Source organism: Solanum lycopersicum, chromosome 6 (genome assembly GCF_036512215.1).
Source record: "Solanum lycopersicum chromosome 6, SLM_r2.1".
Taxonomy (NCBI): Eukaryota; Viridiplantae; Streptophyta; class Magnoliopsida; order Solanales; family Solanaceae; genus Solanum; species Solanum lycopersicum.
This window is the reverse complement of record NC_090805.1, coordinates 47,470,655-47,492,226: the sequence shown is the minus strand read 5'-3', so window position 1 is coordinate 47,492,226 and position 21,572 is coordinate 47,470,655. Positions and strand designations below refer to the sequence as shown.

The window sequence follows — 21,572 nt, the reverse complement described above, 5'->3', positions numbered from 1 at the left end:
GCGAGCCAGATCTGGAAGAGGGGAGAGAGGGGAACAAATATATATATATTTATACAATTTTCTCTGCTTTATACAATTAGAAACAATTTTTATACACTTGTGTTTGTATAAAAAGTGAGGAAGCGAGCGATAGATTGGAGGAGAGTGGCGAGCGATAGATTTGGGAGAGAGGCGCTGGCAATTTTTTGCAAACGTTTGCTATGGAGCACAATTAAATCAAACCCTAGCTACTCCATTTATTTTAGGTTATTAATTTGCTATTATATATACAACTTTCCCTACTTTCAAAGGAGTCTCACATTTTAAGTTAGCTAATGGTTCTTGATTATGTAAACAAAAATTATTTTTAAAAAACGAAGATTAATTTCTTCTTAAAATTTTAAAACATCACTTATTTTTGAAACGTGTGATTACATTTGTACATGATTTCAATATTGCCTCTTGAGTAGTTTTGAGACAATTGAGTCTTTGGACCAAACACAATAATTAACAAAAATGTCATTTTCAATCTTTTTTCCTTCTAAGCTAATTAACAATTGGTATGTGGGAAGAAAGTATAAACAGACAAAAAGTACCTTGTTTAATTAGACTCCAAATTTTAGTGTATTGTTTTGTTGTATTTTAATATCATGAAAAGGATTGGAAGAACCTTACGCCTTAAGCTATGCAAAGGTCTTGGTCAAGGCCCAAGGGAAATTGCACGTTGTTAAAATGAATTTTGAGTTCGATGATAAATTCAGAATATTTAAATTTTGATTTTAGTATGTTTTATTATAATTTAAAAGTAAGACCATTGAACTTTTTATTCTCAATATTTTTTTATTTTTACGAGTGTAGTTAATCTTTTGAAAAGTAACAATTGATTGATTATCCACACAAAGTTGAATAGAGAGCTCCAATGTATTATATATCAAAAGACGTGACGTAATCTAACAGTTCGTTTTGACTACCGCTTTAAAAGATTCTCTGTCAAGTGCTTTTATATATTTTTACTACAATATATAAAGTAGGAGCGGACATTGTCAATATTGAAATGTTTGATATATTACATCATGTCTATAAAAAAAGTATTTTGATATGGTTTTCAATTGAAGTACTTTGTAGTATTGTAAATAGATAATCCTAATTTAATTCGTAGTTGACTTACATATAATCACACGATAGGAAGTCATAAATATCTCAACTATATCATATTAATTGCACCTTAAACATATAGAGACATTCAAAAAAACGTACAAAATGTTTCTCATCGTGTAGATCAATTTCATACGCTAAAATGATCAATCAAAATATAGTAGTCAATGTTTTAATATCTAAACAGTTTATTTTATACTGATACTAATGTATACATTTGTGAGCATAATACAATATATTTAAATTGTATTGTAATTACATACTTTTGTCACTAAATTAAGTAATTTTTCTATAACACCATATCAAAATTAGGTTTACTTGGATAAATCACCTAGAAGAGTAAAGTTCGCAAAATGTTAAAAGAGTTGAAATCGCAAAAAAAGTTAAGCAAAATTTTTAAAAGTGCAACAATAATTGTGTATCAAATTATATGTACATGGCATTCCTGACCAATTCTATGCTAATAATATTTTTCTAATGCACACTTCCCAAACTATTCCCATTCTTCTTTTATTAATTTGGAGAGGGGAACTAGTTGGATTTGAGACGGGTCAGGTTTGAAATAGCTTACGTGTGTAATGATGAACTATTTTATTGAATTCAGTTTAAATTTTTGAACGTTACGACAGTTATTATATACGAATAACTATGCCTATCAAAGTTCGGATAAGTTTTTTTTACTGAGATAGACTCTGTACATCTTTATACAATCAAAATTTTTGAATCTACTCCAACTAATTCAATTCTTTACGGTATCCATTCAAAGACAAAACAGGACCAAGTCCCACCATAGTTTCAATAATTCACAAGTTTCAGGTTTTTGTTTAATTTTTTACGCTCCCACCATGCTTGTATAACTTGTCCTTTTTGCTATATACATTCAATTTGTTTTCCTGTCTCGAACAATACTGGCGGATTCAAAATTTTTACTAAAACGAGTTTGAAAAATAAAAGCATAGTGTATGAAGTGCACTTGAAATCTCAGGTCGAATTTTGAATCCTCTTATACACTTAGCCAAACTCTATTTTTCTCATTTGTGTTGGGAGATTCAAAATTAATCTATGTACGTAAAAAAAATTTAAAAAATTATCTTATATTTATATATAGAATTCTTAAATGGATTCGAATGAACATCCTGACAACACCTAAATTCACCGAAAATGAACAACCTATGGTCCACGATTGTAGAGAACATGACAAATCCCACAAATACCCCTCACATGCATCATCTTATCTCTCAATAAATTTTTATCTCTCAAAAATTTAATTTCCATATCCACACTACATTCAAAGCACCTCCCCAATGTGTGCTTGTTTGCACCAATACATCTCTCACATTTATTTATAGCTCCATCTTATATACTGACCTTTTCAATGAACACACACACACATATATACAACAACAAAACCAAAATTGTTAGAAAATGGTGAATTACAAGGGGGGGAAATTGTTGAAGCACCAAAGGAACAGAGTTAGCTTTTCAGCTAAATTGCCTGAAGATGTTCGCGGGGCGTTCGCGGATAGTACATGTGTTGTGAAGTACTCAATGGATCCATTGACAGATATAAAAGAATCTATAAAAGAGATGGTGAAAAATGTTGGCATTAAAGATTGGAAAGAGATGGAGGAATTGGTGTACTGTTACATTGTTCTTAACTCTGAAGAGGTGCATTGTTTTATAAAAGAGGCTTTTCTTAGTTTATGCTCTTAGCTTCCTTCTTATATAGGTTTTATTATATGCTATTCATTTTTAGCATTTTTTTATGTTTGTTTATTTTATAGACAATGTGAACGGATGTTTACACGATTAATGCAATTTAAAGTGTTGTGAGAGGTTATTATATATGTACACCTCGTTTTAGTAGTTTTATGATATTTTGTTTAATTCCGAAAATTTATGTTCCCGTTATTCCGAAAATACCACTATCTTGAAGAACAAGACACAGTATAACATAACTTGAGGAAGAAACTTCATTTTGTTGCTATTTGCTCTTACTCTAATTATCTAAAATTTTACTAACCCGTTCTCCAATCGAATTTCAATATGAATATCGGAAGATCAAGCTCTGTGAACAAGCTTTGGCTGCTAAATCATCACATTCATTCACGAACAATATCCACAACAACTTCTTCTCTAGTTACGAAGCAAACCTCCAAGCAGCTGCCGTCACGTCACCTATCTCCTTCCTTTACTTCCACTACCGTCCGCCATTTTTTCTTCCGTTCTCGAGATCCATATGCCAAGTAACTAATTGTTGTTTTTTTTTCAAAATTTCGTATATGTGTGATTTTTGATTTTTTGTGTTGTGATGAAGGTATCACGTTCGGGTGCCGTTGAATTTGGGAATTCGTATAGTGCCTGAGAAAAAGGCGCATGTAGTTGAACGATTTGGGAAATATGTGAAGACATTGACTCCGGGAATTCACTTTTTGATCCCTTTTGTTGATCGAATTGCGTATGCGCATTCTCTCAAGGAAGAGACTGTTCCGATACCTAACCAGACTGCGATTACTAGAGACAATGTTAGCATTTCGATTGATGGTGTTCTTTAATATCAAGGTTTAATCTCTATGAGTACTTCTTATACTTTTTGCGCGAATTTCTCTTGAAATTTTTAAAAATGCTGGAGATTTGTAGACTGTATCCAAAATTGGCGTCATATGGAGTTGAGAATCCATTGTATGCGGTAATTCAACTAGCACAGACAACTATGCGTAGTGAGCTTGGTAAGATCTCACTTGATAAAACCTTTGAGGAAAGGGACACTTTGAACGACAAAATAGTGGTAAGTTTTTTAATAGAATTTTATGATCAGAAAATAATAGGGGTTGGCCTTTTGCACTTTCACTGTGAAGTGTGTAATTATGACATGTTAATTGTTTTAGCTCCGCGTTTTCCTTGCAGCTGGCCATTAATGATGCTGCAAAAGACTGGGGACTGAAATGTCTTCGTTATGAAATAAGTATGTGGCATGTTCTACTGATTCCTTCATTGCTTACAAAAGCAATTATGGTTCTTCATTGATGAATATGTATGTTTCCTCTTCAGGGGATATAACTCCACCTCGTGGGGTTAGATCAGCTATGGAGATGCAAGCTGAAGCGGAACGTAAAAAAAGAGCTCAAATTTTTGAGTCAGAAGGTACCAGTTCCTCACCCTGATTTGAGCAATGTGAAGTAATTCATTGTGCCATATGTATGACACTTTAACGTATCAAACTTGATGTGTATTGTCATCTAAAATAGGGGAGAGACAGGCAAATATAAACATTGCCGATGGAAGGAAGAGTTCAGTGATCCTTGACTCAGAAGCTGCAAAGATGGACCTGGTCAACAGAGCACAAGGTTGGTAAAAGATGTTGCCAAGTGTGTTATCTCAAACTTGTTTTATAGATTCCCTCACCCATACTATCTGGTGAATCAGGTGAAGCTGAAGCCATTCTCTCTAAAGCACAAGCTACGGCAAAAGGAATTGCGTTGGTGTCACAAACCCTTAAAGAGCATGGAGATGCAGAGGTGAGATCCCTAAGTTCATGCCCGCGTCTTTTTACCATGACGCTGTAATGAGATTTTGGAGAAAGATGTGCTTGATTAATTCAACAACGAATACATTTGATTGTGTCAATGCCAATAAGCATTCTCACTCACGGCTCTTTCATTACTGGGTATGTAGGCAGCAAGCTTGAGGATTGCAGAGCAGTATATCCAAGCCTTCAGTAGCATCGCAAAGGAGGTGAAGCATAATAAATACGTTCCAATTTAGTCCATAATCATGCATTATTGATTTGCTAATCATTTTATTTTATGTGTTTTAGGGCACAACATTGTTACTTCCTACAAATGTCTCTGATCCTGCCAGCATGGTTGCTCAAGCTCTTCACATTTACAAAAACTTAACGAGCAAGAATGTTGGCATTGAGCAAACTAAGTTGAAAGTGAGTGATTCATTTGAAGTAATCAACAATGACAGCTTTATTACTGATAAATCGACTAATGAAGATGACGAGACTGATGGAGATGACAAGAAGGATCACTAAGCGCTTTGTCTGACTCATCTATAAAGTAGCTTCACTTTTTAATTAGCCATTATGGATTATCTAGGTTTATATTCATTGACAGTCTAAGTAGATCTGGTCAATGATAGGATTCCTATTCTTTATTATGGACTTGCTTCCACCATTTGTTCGGACTATTGTGTTACTAAGAATGGATATAAAATTACATGATTTTGAGAACATAACGAGTAACTTCATGCAAGCTCCGTAAGCTTTTGACATCTGATTTCAGCATTTTATACTTCAGTAAGCAAAATATCATAAGACGAAATGTAAGAAGCAAAGTAGCAAACCAATCTTCTCAATTTAAGCTTATGAAAACGAATTAATCATTCAAGTGTATCTCCTCTCGTTATTAAGTAGAAAATACTTGCACCATTTCAATAAGTTGGTAGACATAAGAGTATATCTTAATAGTTTAAGAACAAAACAAATAAACTCCACCATCCCAAGCCCACCCTGAAAAGCACAAAGGAGATGATCACCAGACTCCTGACTCCTATCCTCCTGCAAAATAATTGAGTTTGAAAATCTTGAACCCGCATAACATGTTATGTTATTTTTATACAGCGGCGCACAAACCCGCTCCACCCTCCCAACATAATTTCTTAAAAAACTAAAATACTGAATGCGGTATGTTTTTAACTTAAAATTTCTAATTTATTAATAATTGTGTAATATTATTATTTAACTGCTGAAATTAATAATAATACTCTTTTAAACATGTCTGTAACATTTTTTTTGATAGTTTTGAATTGATTACTAACTTCTTCTTTTTTCTAGTTTTTGGCCGTTCCAAGCAGTTTTTTTTTTCATAATACTCTTTTATTCATCATATAGCCAGTGCATAAAACGTGCAAAACTGGTATGAAATGTGAGAATCTACGAATTTAAAAGTTCTTTTCAAACCCGCCCTGCCCCACATGAATTTTGAAAAAAATCTATTTAAACCCGCCCCACAACGACAAAAGCTTTAACCCACCTCGCCCCACAAACACCATAACCTGCTCCGCTCCCCCCATCCCCCACCCCCACCCCAAATTGCCATCCCTACGTAGATATATCTGCTCAAATACTTCTCTAGCTGCAAAGCACATAAAACAGAATACACTTCATCCAAAAAGGGAAAAATTATTTCTTTGACGGGTGATCGTGTCTTAGAATCCTCAATCAAAAGAAAGAGCAATCAACTATATGCTTAACTCACACCCCAGGAATCCCTAGACACAGAGATGAACTTAATGCAAGCTGAAAACAATTGAGAAAATGGTTTATGTTGGATTGGTTGGGTTTGACCCATTGCTCAACCGATCTAGGCCTGAGCATACTTTTGACATATTGAGTCATGACTCTTTCGTTAACTCAAATTGTTTTCGCCAGCCCAATGTAATCAATGTACCCATTATACACCTCTAGAGGATTCTAATTCATGGAAATTCCTCCCAACATGATTTCTTGAAGTCTACCAAGGGAGCATTTATTGATTTCCCTCTGAAGTTATTGTAAGAAAACTAACTGATAACTAGCAAAAGGAGGGATTTTTAAAGTCTAGCAAGGGAGCTTATGTTGCTTTTGCTCTGAAGTTATAGTACGAACTAGCAGATAACAATCTAAAAGAGGTAAACATCAATATTAGATTGAGAATAAAGATCATCAAATTTCTCATGTAATCAAACTCTTCCTACCTTGCTTTCAGCACAATCCATAAATTGAAGCTCTAAACATAATCATTTGTGCGAGGAAATAAAAACAATTAGGCCATAAATTAATAAAGACCAAGATACAAAATATCAGAATCTCCTAGAATTTTATTGATCGCAACAATAAACAAATAATAAATCTGAAACCAACCGTGGATTCCGTTCATATATACAGAAAATACAAACATATATCCAGTAAAATGGATGTTAAAATAACACTATCAGATCTAACCTCTACCACATAATGAACAAATCAACTTGACAGAAACCGCAAAGCAACAAAGTAGACATGATCAAGCTAAAGAAGCCCAAATATTAAAGAAATACCAAGAAATATCAACCAAACAATATGAAACAATAACAGAGCCTGACCCGGAACTGCACCGGACCCTCCATTTCCCACAGTGCAAGGTCCTAATTTGGCAACGCGAACACCAGCACAGTGAGCATCGGGACAACCACACCAGTAGGTAACTCCATCGACACCGCAAACCGGGTCGGGTCGGAAGCAATTGATGGGGCAAGAATCGGTCGGAAATGGAGTTCTAGGGCATTTATCTTCGTCGTCTTGATGAGAAGGTAGTGGATTTAAACCGTTTAAACAGACAGTAATGGACAAAAAGATGACAGCAAATAGCAGAATTTGGAGATGAAATTGGGATTTTCTCAACTCTGATTTCATTGATAAAGCTCCTCTAAAGTCTAAGAAGCTCAATTTCACCAAAATTGATGATACAGAGAAACCCTAATTGAGGAAATCGTGAACCCTAGAAATGATTCAAAATTGGGGGTTTTATGCTGTCAAAAGGAGAAATTTCTTCCTTCTTATCTTCCTTGTATGACTCCGTCCAACTGCAGACAACTAATGAGAAATATTCTATGTATATTTCTCCTCGTGAACTTTCAAAAAAAATACGTTTGATTATAAAATTTTATAATTCAAAAAACAATATAATTTATATTTACAGTGTTACAAAACTTAAAATTTCAGTTTACGATAAAACATGATTAAACACATGTGTGTGATAATTTTATTTGAGAAAATTAAAATAAATAACGTATTATTGGTGAATTATTTAGGTGGGTCCAACCAACGTGTAATTTTTGCAATTTAATTTTGTTATTTTCATACGCTAGCTTTGATGCATTTGAAATAGTTTAGTTTTAAGCATTGACAGACTAATTGTCTAGGCTGGTATGAACAATCCATGTGAGTTTGGGCATTAATGGAATTTTCATATTTGAAGTTCAAGTTTGATTCTTTATAGTTTTTTCCACTTTAAGGCAATCTCTCACTTATGTTTATTAGCTTTTTTTAAAAAATAAAATAAAATATTATATGATCAATCACAATTCACAAGTAAGGATTCAATTATTTTAGTCCATGTTCAATGGAACGGCATTATTCTCAAGTCTCGATCCATAAAATAATATTTTTGATATTCGTGTTTTGCTTAATGTTAATGTTTGTCTAAATATATTTGATAATAATATATATTAGCATGAACCTGCTGCATAAAAACAAACAAATTACGATCTCTAACTTACGTAATGCTCCATTTGGTTATGTCTTAATTATTAATATACAGGTCTTGTGCATGAACTTTAATCATAAAAGATATATTCTCATTAGAAGATACGGATGGGTGTATTTAAAAATTTATACAATGTATAAATTGGAAAAATAAAATAGAATAGAATAATATTTTTATAAATATAAGTACAATAGGTAAGATACTCCTTTTAACATCTATATGAATTAAAGAAAAAAAGCCACAACAAGTCAAAAGAGACTTTTTCTATTTTATTTATACTTTTTTTGGTTTTAAAGATGGGCCATTGCTTAATTTTTAAAAAAGAAATAACTCGATACACTAAGCCTGAAAATGAAAATTTGCTACGTACTATTCAATATTTCGGAACTAATAACAACTCAAAAAGAGATAAAATATGAGGAAGCACATTTAAACATGAAATGAATATTTGCATGTGACATGACTATATATTGTGGCTTGCTAATTAATTAGTATTTCCTTTTGTCTTTTTATTTTTCTTTTTCCTTTCCATCAACTTATACTGAAAAATAAGAAGAAAAAAAAGTTAAAATTAATAGAGAGAGTGTGAAATGACTATAGTGCCACCACCTACGTATAATTAGGGGTTATATGATAAAATTTTAGGGTAAAAGAACGTAAATCATATACTGTAAAGGTAGAATTACTATCTGTCCCCTTACAAGTTTATAGTTATAGAAAATTTTCAAATTGATATAATAATATAAGCGTTGATAATTAATTTGATGCGCGAGACACATTAATCATTACATTACATTCTATACGTGATACACTAATATGATGTACATTTTATACATAATACATTAATCTGATGCGCGACATATATTAATTCGATGCGCTGATACATTAATCTGATGCGTAAAAATAAGTGATTTTGAGGATTTATAAAACTAATAGGGGATAATAGTAATAAGAGAATTTAAACGTGGATTTCTATCATTTTTCCTAAATTTTTATCAAAACAAGTGAAAATCTAGCAAATTATTTAATTACTTACACATTCACCACTTAATTCATAGCAATTAAGTTATATTAAGTTGACATAAATTTGAATTAGTCTGAATCGAATGGATTTCGAATACCAGTTGCGTTTTTTCCTCAAAAAATGACGAAATGTCCACCAACCATATTTTGTAACGAACTCTTTTAAAAACAACAATGGAGGCCTTCACTTTGCCTAATAATCAGCTTTGCCCGTAGAAAAAAAAAAGGCTTTTTTCTGTTGTGTCCACAGCAAGAAAACAGGAGGCCTATCTATAAAACCTTCATTATGTCCTTTTTCTAAAATCAGCCTCAAAATTAATAAAGTTTACAAGCCTTACAACTTTAATTCCTCAATATTAATATTACTCTCTCAAGTTTGATTTCCTGTCCATCTCTCTCGCTCACCTCTAACAAACATGGGAGCTTGTGCGAGCAGACCTAAGGATTTGGACAGGGACTTAGCCCCTGCCCCTGTTCCCGTCGAGGAATCTGTCAGCCCTAAGGCTGACGCTGTTCCTCAGGTATCTTTTTCGTATTAATTCTCTTGCATTTTGCTACTTGAGTATACATATATATATATATATGGACTTCATTGTTTTCTGCTCATAGGCGGATTCAGAATTTAAATATAATGAGTCATGAACGTATGCAATCTAATATGTTTGTCGTATTTCTTTTTTAATTTGTTTTTTTTTTAAAAAAAAGACCTCTTTCCTATTTTGAAAACTCTTTAATTTCAATTTTTCACCTGACATGCTTAAAAGTATTTTGGTACAGTCTCCATACCTTTAGTTTAAGAACACAAAATTCAGAATCAAACAAACAAATTGAAAAGGAGATAGTAAATAAATATACATGTTCTTTTTCATTTATTTTTTTTTAAAAAAATATATATATAGTAAGAATTATCACAGTAAGATAAGATTCAGGTCATGAAAATCGCACTCTACAGAAATACAATAGACTCAATGTAGTTATGTCATACGAGGAGCTAAGTGCACTGAGTTACCCTTATATACATCATTGAGGCAAAAGGGTTGATTTCTCGTTCAACTATATGTTTGACATTTTTTTTTTTTTGAAATGTACAATTTCTAAGTATGAGTTACTGCAACAAAAACAATCTTTAGCGACAATAAATATTAACATTAATGAAGAGTGTTTATCGGCATTAGTTAAGTGTCATTAGAATCAATGTCGCTAAAGGCTTTAGAGACATATACAAAAGTGCTTTAGCAGCAATTAACAATTAATTTTTCCGCTAATGATCATTTTTGATGTAGTGATTAAATCCTTTTTATCATGTTTCGAAATCACATATATGAAAATAATACTCTTGAAACATCAATATATATTTTTTTATGAAATTAGGAGAAAAATGGAGAGGAATCAAAGAAGGAAGAGCCTTTGATTGATGTGTCAACAGAGGATACTAAAATTGAGGAAGCAAGCACAGAGACAAAGGCTGTTGTTGAAGCAGAAAAGGAAACAGCAGAGGAAGTCAAAGTTGAGGCTGTGAAAGAAGAGCCCAAAGAGCAGCAGCCAGCTGAGTAAAAAAAAAGAGGCTGAAACTGTTGCCCAGTAAATAATAACTCTCTACTTATCAAGTAAATAATGTATACATAAAATAATGGGCTTTGAGATTTAATTTTCAATCATATCTTTAGGCTTAATCAAGTTGATTCATTTGTTGAGGCTCCTTTACTTTCATCAAAACAACAACAATAGTAACACAAAAATTCTTTGTATTTCTAATTCGCCTTTATAAATATTCAAAGGATTCTACGTTCTATTGTCAGAAATACTTCTATCTACATAGCTCGCAAACAAGGGTAATATCAAAGTAGCCCTTTTCATACAAAATGGTCAAAAGCCCCTCCAGTCTATATTCGAAATTCCAACTACACACTCGTACTTTTACGGGTGTCCTATCACCTCCCTGAACTGTTTAAAACAAGAATTATTATACCCCTAAAACTTCATAACCACATCTATGCTAATGGGTGAGACTCACTATCCGCAGAAATTTTATTTAAAACTTTTTTTAAAGTCTATTTCCTTTTTGATTTATTATTTAAAAAACAATTTAATGACAAAAAATTGAAGTTTATGAATGTATTTTGGATCTTTAATTTGAAAAATATTATTAATAACATAGATGTTTGTTAATTATTTCAAAATTGAATACATTGAATTTGATTGAGTTTATGGTTGTGATGCCCAAAATTTTATGAAAATCGACAAGCTTGAAACCTCCATTAAAATTGGTTTAAAAGCTTGAGCTAACAATTTGACTTGCCACAAATGAGCACCGTTTTGAGTGGATAATATATCAAAAGGTTGGACATGTTGAGAAGCCTATATCTAAAATTTAAGGAAATTAGGAGATGATTTAGGGTGGTTTCACATCTAATTTCAAAGCAATGGAATGAAGACGATGAAGAACATAAGCTAACTTTTCAAATGCGTAGGAAAAGGGAAAATTATTAAAATTAGTCGTGGATTTGTTGGGTAATAAATACTACTTCGGTCCCTATTTATTTGTCCACTTTAGAAATGACGATAGCAATAATTATCATAGTAAAGTTATAATTTTACCCTTATTAATTATGGTTTCAAAAATGATGAATTAAAACTTGGAAATTTTCAAAAAAATTGAATGAGGATATAATAGGAAAAATATTTTTTGTCCTTTCTTGATTTGTCAAAATGGACAAGCAAATACGGACAACTAAAAGAAGAAATATGGACAAGTAAATAGGAACAGGGGGAGTATAAGATAAAAAAATTATCTTAATATTCAAAGTTTATTGAAGAAAATCATTTGGGTATTCATGTATTAAGCTTATCCAAGCTTAATTTGCTTTGATTTTTTTTAAAAAAACAAAAATTTGTGCATATATCAAAGATTTTTTATATATAGTTCTTGATTTGAAGAATAATGGATGAAATTGCTATAAATGATTTTTTTGGTGTATCAATAAATGCAGTGATAGGAATGATTTCAAGATGGTGAAGAACTTTGGTGGTGTCATAGATTTGATTTATGTTGTTGTGAAGAAGAAAGAAAATTAATAAGAAATTAATAACTAAAAATACACATTTATTATTTGTGTTGGTTTTCACTCTCTCTAAGAGAGTGAGATACACTCACTGTGCCACGTAAGCATCTAGGGAGTAAATTATTTCAGTTTTAAACAATTCAGGAGGGTGATAGGATATTCGTTAAGTTGGAGTATGTAGTTGAATTTCAGATATAGACCGAAGAGCTTTAGACCATTTTCTCTATGGTCGCATATCTTTTTACACACAAAACAAAATTGATTCACTTCCAAGATTCTATATTTTCTCTTCTTAATATTTGTTTCAATGGCGAATGCATCCTTAAAGTTACCAAAGAAAGGCATTGCTTCTTATTTAGGCTATCCAAGATCCAAGAAATGCTAAACCCAAATGTGACATTTTGCGGCTAATGAATTTTGCAAATTAAAAGCAACTTCACACTTTGGATTTTGTATCCAATATGTTCAAATTCCTTCTTCTTTTTTTTTTTTGGTTAAATAATTCGATATACAAATATGTTAACGATGAATCATTTTTTTCCTATTCTATTTCCTACAAGGACAGGACATTAGAAAAAGGCGATAAATAATATGCTTATGAACATAATTTCCAGTAAAACGATTTCATTTTCATTGCTTTTGTGCTCGTTCTTTTCTTACACTTTTGCTTACAATTTCATTATTCGTAATAACTGTCCTTTTACCATATGGCCTGGTACACTGGCTGGTGCGGGAACTCCTCCACTTCCCGCGACTGGCTTTCGATTAGATGCAGGGCAAAGCATCACAATTCCAAGTGTAGCTGGTTGGTCAGGGAGAATATGGGCTAGAACTGGCTGCACTTTTGATGCATCAGGTATTGGCTCGTGTCAAACAGGCGATTGTGGTGGGAAGCTTGAATGTAGTGGGCTTGGTGCCACGCCACCTGCCTCCCTCTTCGAGATAACTCTTGGCGTGGGAGACAACAAAGATTTCTATGATGTTAGTATTGTTGATGGCTATAATTTACCAATGGTTGCTCTACCTCAAGGCGTCAACGGGGGATGCAATGCCACTGGCTGCCTCTCAAATCTTAACATGGGTATTTTCTCATCACTCTGTTATATCAGCTCTAAATCGCAAAGTTAAGGGATATATCAATAGATTGAGTTACTTTTTTTAGAAGAATAATTTCGTTTTTTTTTAACAAAATGGAACAGGTTGTCCAAAAGAACTTCAAGTGATGGGTGAATATGGAGGAGAAGGGAATGTGGTGGCTTGCAAGAGTGCATGTGAGGCTTTTGGTTTAGACCAATATTGCTGTGCAGGACAGTTTGCAAATCCAACAACTTGTCAACCATCTTTTTACTCAACTATATTTAAGAATGCTTGTCCAAGGGCTTATAGCTATGCATTTGATGATGGCACTAGCACTTTTACATGCAAAGCTAATGACTATGCAATCATATTTTGCCCAATGAATGGGTACTCTCTCAAAACTTTCATCATCTTAAATGTTCCGTCCATTCCAATTTACGTGTAACTCTTTTCGTTTTAGTCTGTCAAAAAAAAATAATGTAATCTATTTTTAAACTTCATGTTCAGTCAAATATCGTCTTGAATTTTGAAACAGGGTAAAGAGGCCTAATGAAGAAGGATCAACAACTCAAGCAACTCAGCCTATTGAAGAGAGTAAAACTGGAAAGTTTGCAGAAACAATGGCGTCAACTTCAAACATTATACTCCTTCCTTTTCCAATGTTGATTCATATGTTGCTAATTTTCAGCTTACATCTCTAAGCATCTATATATTATTCACTTATTAAGATAAAAAAAAAATGTTACTTTTCAAATACAATAAAATGACTATGTCATTCACTTTTTTTTTTTTGAATCTTGAAAAACATTTCCCTCAATGAGTACACCACAAAAGATTAATCTCAAATTGCATGAATCTAAACCTTAAGTGGGCCATAAATAAGTATGATTTGGTATAAAGACAGCTAATTTTTTATTTTTTTTAAAAAAAGAGAAAAGTATTGAAAACATGATTTCTGAGTTTGACACAAATTATAGTTTCGTTTTTGAAATGTTGACAGCTTTAAAAATAATCTCTACTCGACTAACTAAACTTAGATACACCCACGATCTGTCACATGAAATAACAAGCAGTGTCAAACTCTAAACTCGCTTTTAATTAATTAATCTCAAATTGCATGAATCTAAACCTTAATTAAACCATAAATAAGTATTATTCGGTATAAAGACAATTCTTTTTTAAGAAACAAGAGAGAATTGTTGAAAACATGACGTCCGAACTTGCCACAAATTATTTATTCCATTTTCGAATTATTGACAGCCTTAAATACAGTTTCTACTCGATTAACTAAACTTGGATACACCCACAATCTGTCACATGACATAACAAGTGGCGTAAAACTCTAAACTCTCGTGGGAGCATAAGGCTCTTGATAAAAAGTCGAGAGAATTGTTGAAAACACTCTCAAACATGAAGAGAAATTTAGGGACATATTTCACTTATGCATTTTGCAAAATCAGGGGTGTATATTTAAATTTAATTTATCAAGTAAAAGAGTTTTTTTATAAACCGACAATATTTCAAAAATGAATTCAAAATATTTCCAATACATCTTTCGTGGAGGATTATTTCAATTGATAGCATGAGAAATTTCGTTCTAAAATTTTCAAGAAGTCTTAGTCTTCTATTTTTCTTTTTATTTTGGAGAAGTTTAGTTTGTTCGAAACGTGATACATGTGACATGCATGTTGATTTATCAAAAGTAGAAAATTAAATTATTGAAAATTTGGAATAAGTTGAAAATTAAATAGAAAGAAGGAACAGATGTGTCCGACTCCTAATTCGAGATGGAGGAACAGGCTTTCCAATCTGTTTTTCGGTTAAAGCGTAATAAAGAAAAATGGTTGTTACTTATCATTTAATAATTTAATAATGTTTTATTTATTATTATATTATAATTTATATTGTACTGGTTTAAGAAATATAATGTTTAGATCTATTGAATTGTTTTTTATTGTATATATAATATGCACTAATAAATACGGCCTTTGCCTTAGGCCCCAAATTTTGGGTGTCTCAAAATTTTTGTTAAAAGTAAATTATGCGTTAGTATTTTTATATAAAAATTAATTATTTATGATAAAAAGTATAATTCTTTAAAAATAAATTATTTTATCCACTTAACATCTTTTTCACTTTGTTAAAAATGAAAATTAACAGTGAAAATTATTACAAAGTGAATTGCAATTTTTTTTAATTTGTTTTTAAATTTTAGTTTCAAGCATTACTCTAAGTATATAAGGTATATCAAGTCATCAAATTTTTGAGTCAAATTCTGGTTCTAACTTTTATCTTTATTTAATATTTATCAACTTTTACTTGTATCATTATATTAACAATACAAATAATAATTGTCTCACTTAAAAAAGTTTTTCAATGATGAGTTGATAAAATCTTAAATAAAATAAAAAATAATATTAAGTACTAATAATTTTCATCTTAATAGTGTAATTTTTTTTTAATAAATACGTATAGAAAATATATTTCTATTTTAGACAGCAAATTGAAATTTCACTTTAAACCCCTAATTACGTTAAATCATTTTTATATATAATATCACATATCAATAATTTAATGAAAAAATAGGATATGAAGTAATTAGAACTATAGCTGGGTAAAGAATAACTAGGACTATTATATGTTCTCAACTAATTTAACATGTAAAATTTTGGATATGGCAAGATACGTATTATACACTTCTTGACTTACTTTAAGCTTATAAATATTTTAGACTATTTGAAATATTTAATTTCAAAATTGTTATAACATTGGTGTTGACGCACAACCACTTCAATTTATATGATATAGTATATTTGACTATAAATGCTTAGATATATATATAATATATTATTAATAATTATATGATTATAAAAATATAATTTTTTTTAGAAGCGAAAATTTTGCCTTGGCATGTACGTAGTATTATCTTATAAGTTCACGTAACATATATTCCAGACAAGTTCCTAACTTTTTCCTGCCAGCTTCTTGCTGACTATGCTCAATATTCCTTGCGTATATGTGACTACCTATTTATCTGCCTAAATTTGATGCAACTCCAAATGTAGTTCTTTTTGTAAGGAGTCGTTTAGAAAGTAGGTGGAATTTTTCGATGTAAATTTAATTTTAATCAAATTCTTGTATACCTAATGAAAATAAAAAAGATAAGTCTCGAAATGGGTAACTAATTGAGTTTGAATTTGTTGATCACTATTTCTATATTCCTAGAGTACGTGTGACTATTTCTCTGTCTAAAATTCCTCTTACAATATGAATTGGAGAATAATAGCGACATATTTTTCTTTTGAGATTATAGATAATAATCAGACCCCTAATGAATCGAAATAACTCAAGGCTAGAAATTTTAAAGTGATATATCTTCTTCTTTTTTTTCTCTCTAAAAATTGGATAAACAGCCCTAAATGATAATTAGTTAGTGTATTTTCCATTTTAATTAATTAATTTTTTAAAAAAAAATTCAAGTATATATGGCATATTGAAATTCCTTAAAAAAAGAAATCTAGCAGTGTAATTCTTTTTATATAGTTACACCAAATATGTATATGAAGAGATTAATTCAACCAATATCGACAGATTCGACGCAAAATCATGAATAAAATTATTTTATTCAAATAATGCACCGAAAATAAGGTCTAAAGGTAGAATTAAGAAGAAGAAAAATTGATCCAATATACAAGTAAAAAAAAAACTAGCTAGACTAGGTGCATGCATATATAATTTTACACTCATTTAGAAGCAGATAGAAGAAGTTTTTGTACGGCTGAAAGTTGTTCCATTAAATTAACAACACGGGCTCTATAAGCCCGAGCTTCATCTACAGCTTCCGCCTCCAATTCACCTAACTGAAAACAAAGGCGTTCCTCCGCCTCTTCCGCCACCTTCACCCTCCTCCGTGTCTTCTCCAGCTCTTCTTTCATTTTCTCTTCTCTCTCTACGCTCTTCTTCAATTCATCCTCCAGCTCTTCGTTTCTCTTTCGAAGCATCTCCGACTCCGGTACGCCGGAGATTTCACCGCCGGCAGGTTTCGATTGGGCACAGAAAGATAGTGTTGTTGCTATAGTCGGAGCCATTTTTTAGATACGATAGCTCTGAATGAATTTAATTTTGATTTGCTCCAAATTAGGATACAGGAACAGAGGTATAGTCTTTGTTTTGCAGTTTGGAACTGATGCGAAAAAAAAAATGGGTGGAGTTGGACTGGGTTTTATACACAACGAGTATGTCCAGGTTCAATGTATCTGTTACACTTCCTAGATACAAAAAATGCTTATTTTTATCATAATATTTAAAATAAATAATTAATATCAAAAATAAAAAATATTGAAAAAAATTAAAACGACTCCACGTTATGAATCAGCAAACAATAAATGTGGTCGTCATTGGACACGTAAATAGTGTGAAAATGCAGCCTATGCGTGGTTTGTGATACGTGCTTAATATAATTAAAGAAATTAAAATTATTAATATATCTTTGTCAAGTTAGCAAATATTAAAATAAATATGTATATTTATTTATTGGATACTTTAAAAAAAAATTAAATTTCATTTTTTAATATTTATTTTTCTTAAAATTTACAGTATTATATCTATCTACCTTATTTTTATTTATTTGTAATTATTCTTTGAAAAATGTAGATAAATAAAAGATAACGAACTTAAAGAGTTTTTGTTGAAGTCCAAATGACAAGATTAGAAGTACAACTTTTTTGTAAACAAGTTTATCTAACAATTTTAGTTTGAAGATCTTAATATCCTAACATTTTGATTTAATGCCAGAAAATTAACATGTTGAAACTAGTGCTCCTATATAATAGAAAAAATCATCTTCTCTGAATTATTTTTTTCAGTAGACATAAAATAAATTAAAATAACATATTTTAAAACAATAAAACCAATATTTGAATGAATATAAAGTTTTGAAAAAGCAAAGTAGCACATAACTAAAGTTTATGTTAGATTTATGATCATAAATATACCATGATAAGATAATTTTATGGTTATATTAAGCTTGTGACTCATTTGCTTGTAAATATTCACTGATATACCATGATTATTAGTTGTTGCTAGTTGTTAATCTATTTTTTTATAATAATATAATCTAAAAATGTCTAAATATAACTTATTTCCTTGGTATATAAAGAGATCAAAAACACATTTTTTATTTAATTAAAATCCAAATATACTTATCTAAGTATCACAAAAGCTCAAATTAAAATTAACTGGTAACAAAATCAAAAGTGCCCAAAAAAATATAGCATAAAAAGGTTATGTTAATTTATCTACCGTTCCACATCTTAAATCTATTATGATATTTCTACAATTATATTCCACAAGAACTTAGAAGTACATCAAAATTTAAATTATTTACGCTATATAAATAATAAAAAAAAATTTAGCAGCAAAAATATACTCTTCTCGTCTCATTTTATATTACATTTTCGCATTTCGAGATTCAAATACGTGTATCTTTGACTGTAATTTTTTCAAAGATCTTTTTAAAATTTTGAATTATCAATTATTGTTACTTATAGTACTCTTTATGTAATTTACAAATATATAAATTTCATTTCAAAATATTAAAATTTTCATACGCAAATGTTTGATCAAAGTTAAACTGTTTGACTCTCGAAAAACGAAAAGTGTCACATAAAATTTGACAGAGGGAGTACATATTAACAAAGAGTAATAAACTTTTACCGACATTAATTAATTGTCATTTAATATCACTATAGGTTTCAAAAATACTCACAAAAAATATTAATTACGGCTAAAAATACATATTTAGCGACAATTAAGTTGAGTACTATCACTAACACAAATATTTTCCCAAGGGCAAACAACACTTACCTATATGCTTATTATAACAAATCAAATTAATTAATTACTAAATCATACTTAAATATGCTAAATATTGAGACAAGAATACAAATTATTTATATATTACTTACATTAACTGAAAAGTACACCTGTTAGACACTATTTAATTTGATATACATAAAAATTAATATTATGGATATGCATTGATTCATTAATTATTTATTTATATATAATAGCCAAAATTAACACACATTGACCGGGACTTCTTATCAAACAGCAGATTCCACAATGGAGCTATTAAATTAAACAAAGATATATCAATGGAAAATCACGCTCAAATAAAGTTCACAGGAAAATATTTTGGACTTTTAGGAAATTATATCCGAAAAAAATAATTTTTAGCGGCTATAAATATATATTAACAAAAAATGTTAAAACATATTACCGATATTAGTAATATATCTAACATCACTATAACCATTATGAACATTTATAAAAAACTGCTAATTATTATCAAAATATATATTTTGTTGTAATTAAATTATTGTCATTAAAAAGATGTATGCGGTAAGATAAATATTGAATATGTTTTTAAAGTTGTAATTTTTAATACTATAATTTCAATAAAATGGGATTTTAATATATGTTTCTAAAAAGAATTGATATTCAATACTTCTAAGATGAATACGAAAGTATCTAATATAATATTGATGTACATATAGCAATCTATATATGAATTTATATAATTAGCATTTAAAAAGTTAGAAACTTTAATATGATACATTGAACTGAAGTTATAATTCTCTCTCTATATATATACGAGTATATGCAAATTGAAGTAGAAAAATTATAGTTATTGTATCAAAATTTAATTATATATAAAATTAATTTGATATTGTAATGCTTATTTTACAATAATTAATATTTTTTAATTATAATTATTTTATTTTATTTTTAAAAAAAGAAAAAAACCACGCTTTTAGTTCAAAAACCGAAATCACTCAATTATTTTATATTCGTTTTATTCCTAATTACCTATCCATTTTGATAAATCAAAAAAGAATAATTTTTTTTATCTGTTATATTCTCAATTAATTAGTTTGATAAAAATAATAAATTTATTATATCAATTATTTTCTTAATAGGTGTGTCAATTTAAAAATAGAGCGTAAGCTAAATTCTTAAAACTAGCAGCTTCCCAAACTGGGCTTGGCCCATATACTGATTTTTCCCCTGGTTGTGACGAATAAAATGGAAAAATATATTTCTTTTTACCAAATATATTTTTTAATGAATCTAGTTGTTGCTTGTAAAGGTATCTTATAAAATATTACTATATTTTAAAAATCATTTAAAGTTTAATTAAGGCAGAATAGTATAGTGGATTCTCGTACTTGTATTGGATTGTATTATAAATTATTTTACCTAATTTTTTGTTATTTCGACTCTTGAATTTAATAAAAATAAGATTTTTAAATTCCTCTGACCATGTGTGTATTTCACTCTCCCTGACATGTTATATCCATGTCATATATATTAATGTCAAGTCATAATTTTCTTCATAATAATTTTATAGTAAAAATATTAAATAAAAGATAAATTTATAAAAAATTATTTTATCAAATAAAATAAAATAATTATTTTTGTATACCTTTCCTCCACCTTCCCTAATCCACCATCACTATCAGAACTCCACCATCTTCATATCCCCATTTTTTTCTTCTTCGATTTTTTCACAATCCAGCAATATGATGTAGTCATGAAACTATTTTACCCCCACTAGTGTCATTTTAATTTATTATTGATATTTCTAATCCTCCCTATTTTCACTATTTCATCGCCAAGCCGGCGTCGTAAAATCTATTAGAATCAAATTGTAAAATCCAATATAGCATTTTCAATTTTTCGGCATGGATAGCAATACAAACTTGTCGGAACAAGGTAGAGGATCTCATCGATGCCGGAGAAATTGATGGAGCCATTGCATCGTCTCCATTTTTTATGGCGCCGTCCATTTTGCTGGCATTATCGTCATTTTTACCGTCGAGATCAAAGTAACAACAACCTAAGTCATCTAACAACCAAGCCACCTAACAACCAGATTTAACCAAACTTTTCATAATCCAATGCTAACTACTATTTCACACCC

General features: G+C 30.3%; 3 protein-coding genes and 1 long non-coding RNA gene across 5 annotated transcripts; 2 read left to right on the top strand and 2 right to left on the bottom strand.

The window, feature by feature from the left end:
- The first annotated feature begins 3,114 nt into the window (after window positions 1–3,114).
- On the top strand, window positions 3,115–5,376 carry LOC101268195 (uncharacterized). 2 transcript variants are annotated; one of them, XM_026031667.2, is made up of 8 exons: window positions 3,115–3,659; window positions 3,775–3,922; window positions 4,042–4,099; window positions 4,186–4,278; window positions 4,383–4,481; window positions 4,561–4,652; window positions 4,810–4,869; window positions 4,952–5,376. In XM_026031667.2, the coding sequence occupies exons 1-8, from the start codon at window positions 3,595–3,597 to the stop codon at window positions 5,171–5,173; spliced, it is 837 nt and encodes a 278-aa protein (XP_025887452.1). In that variant the 5' UTR covers window positions 3,115–3,594; the 3' UTR covers window positions 5,174–5,376. The 2 variants fall into 2 exon arrangements, with proteins under 2 accessions (XP_025887452.1, XP_010322488.1); XM_010324186.4 differs by having other exon boundaries at window positions 3,122–3,696.
- A 100-nt stretch (window positions 5,377–5,476) lies between these two features.
- On the bottom strand, window positions 5,477–7,915 carry LOC101258271 (uncharacterized). Its single transcript, XR_011221834.1, has 2 exons — window positions 7,264–7,915; window positions 5,477–5,698 (listed from the first exon to the last, which is right to left on the bottom strand). It is a non-coding gene; the product is annotated as an uncharacterized lncRNA (long non-coding RNA).
- Window positions 7,916–12,895: 4,980 nt separating this feature from the next.
- On the top strand, window positions 12,896–14,383 carry LOC101259255 (pathogenesis-related thaumatin-like protein 3.5). Its single transcript, XM_004241384.5, has 3 exons — window positions 12,896–13,592; window positions 13,711–13,975; window positions 14,124–14,383. Exons 1-3 carry the CDS (start codon window positions 13,103–13,105, stop codon window positions 14,287–14,289), a joined length of 921 nt encoding a protein of 306 aa, XP_004241432.1. The 5' UTR covers window positions 12,896–13,102; the 3' UTR covers window positions 14,290–14,383.
- Window positions 14,384–17,106: 2,723 nt separating this feature from the next.
- On the bottom strand, window positions 17,107–17,989 carry LOC101259547 (protein RESPONSE TO LOW SULFUR 3). The gene has a single exon (XM_004241385.5). It carries the CDS (start codon window positions 17,674–17,676, stop codon window positions 17,332–17,334), a length of 345 nt encoding a protein of 114 aa, XP_004241433.1. The 5' UTR covers window positions 17,677–17,989; the 3' UTR covers window positions 17,107–17,331.
- Window positions 17,990–21,572: the final 3,583 nt, after the last annotated feature.

Excerpts from the sequence above, each read along its gene's own strand:
- LOC101259255 (XM_004241384.5), top strand. The coding sequence starts at position 13,103 with ATGCTTATGAACATAATTTCCAGTAAAACGATTTCATTTTCATTGCTT. Across the intron at positions 13,593-13,710 it reads CCTCTCAAATCTTAACATGG|GTTGTCCAAAAGAACTTCAA; the intron begins GTATTTTCTCAT and ends AAAATGGAACAG. Across the intron at positions 13,976-14,123 it reads ATATTTTGCCCAATGAATGG|GGTAAAGAGGCCTAATGAAG; the intron begins GTACTCTCTCAA and ends ATTTTGAAACAG.
- LOC101259547 (XM_004241385.5), bottom strand. The coding sequence starts at position 17,676 with ATGGCTCCGACTATAGCAACAACACTATCTTTCTGTGCCCAATCGAAA.
- LOC101268195 (XM_026031667.2), top strand. The coding sequence starts at position 3,595 with ATGCGCATTCTCTCAAGGAAGAGACTGTTCCGATACCTAACCAGACTG. Across the intron at positions 4,100-4,185 it reads ATGTCTTCGTTATGAAATAA|GGGATATAACTCCACCTCGT; the intron begins GTATGTGGCATG and ends TTTCCTCTTCAG. Across the intron at positions 4,482-4,560 it reads CCTGGTCAACAGAGCACAAG|GTGAAGCTGAAGCCATTCTC; the intron begins GTTGGTAAAAGA and ends CTGGTGAATCAG.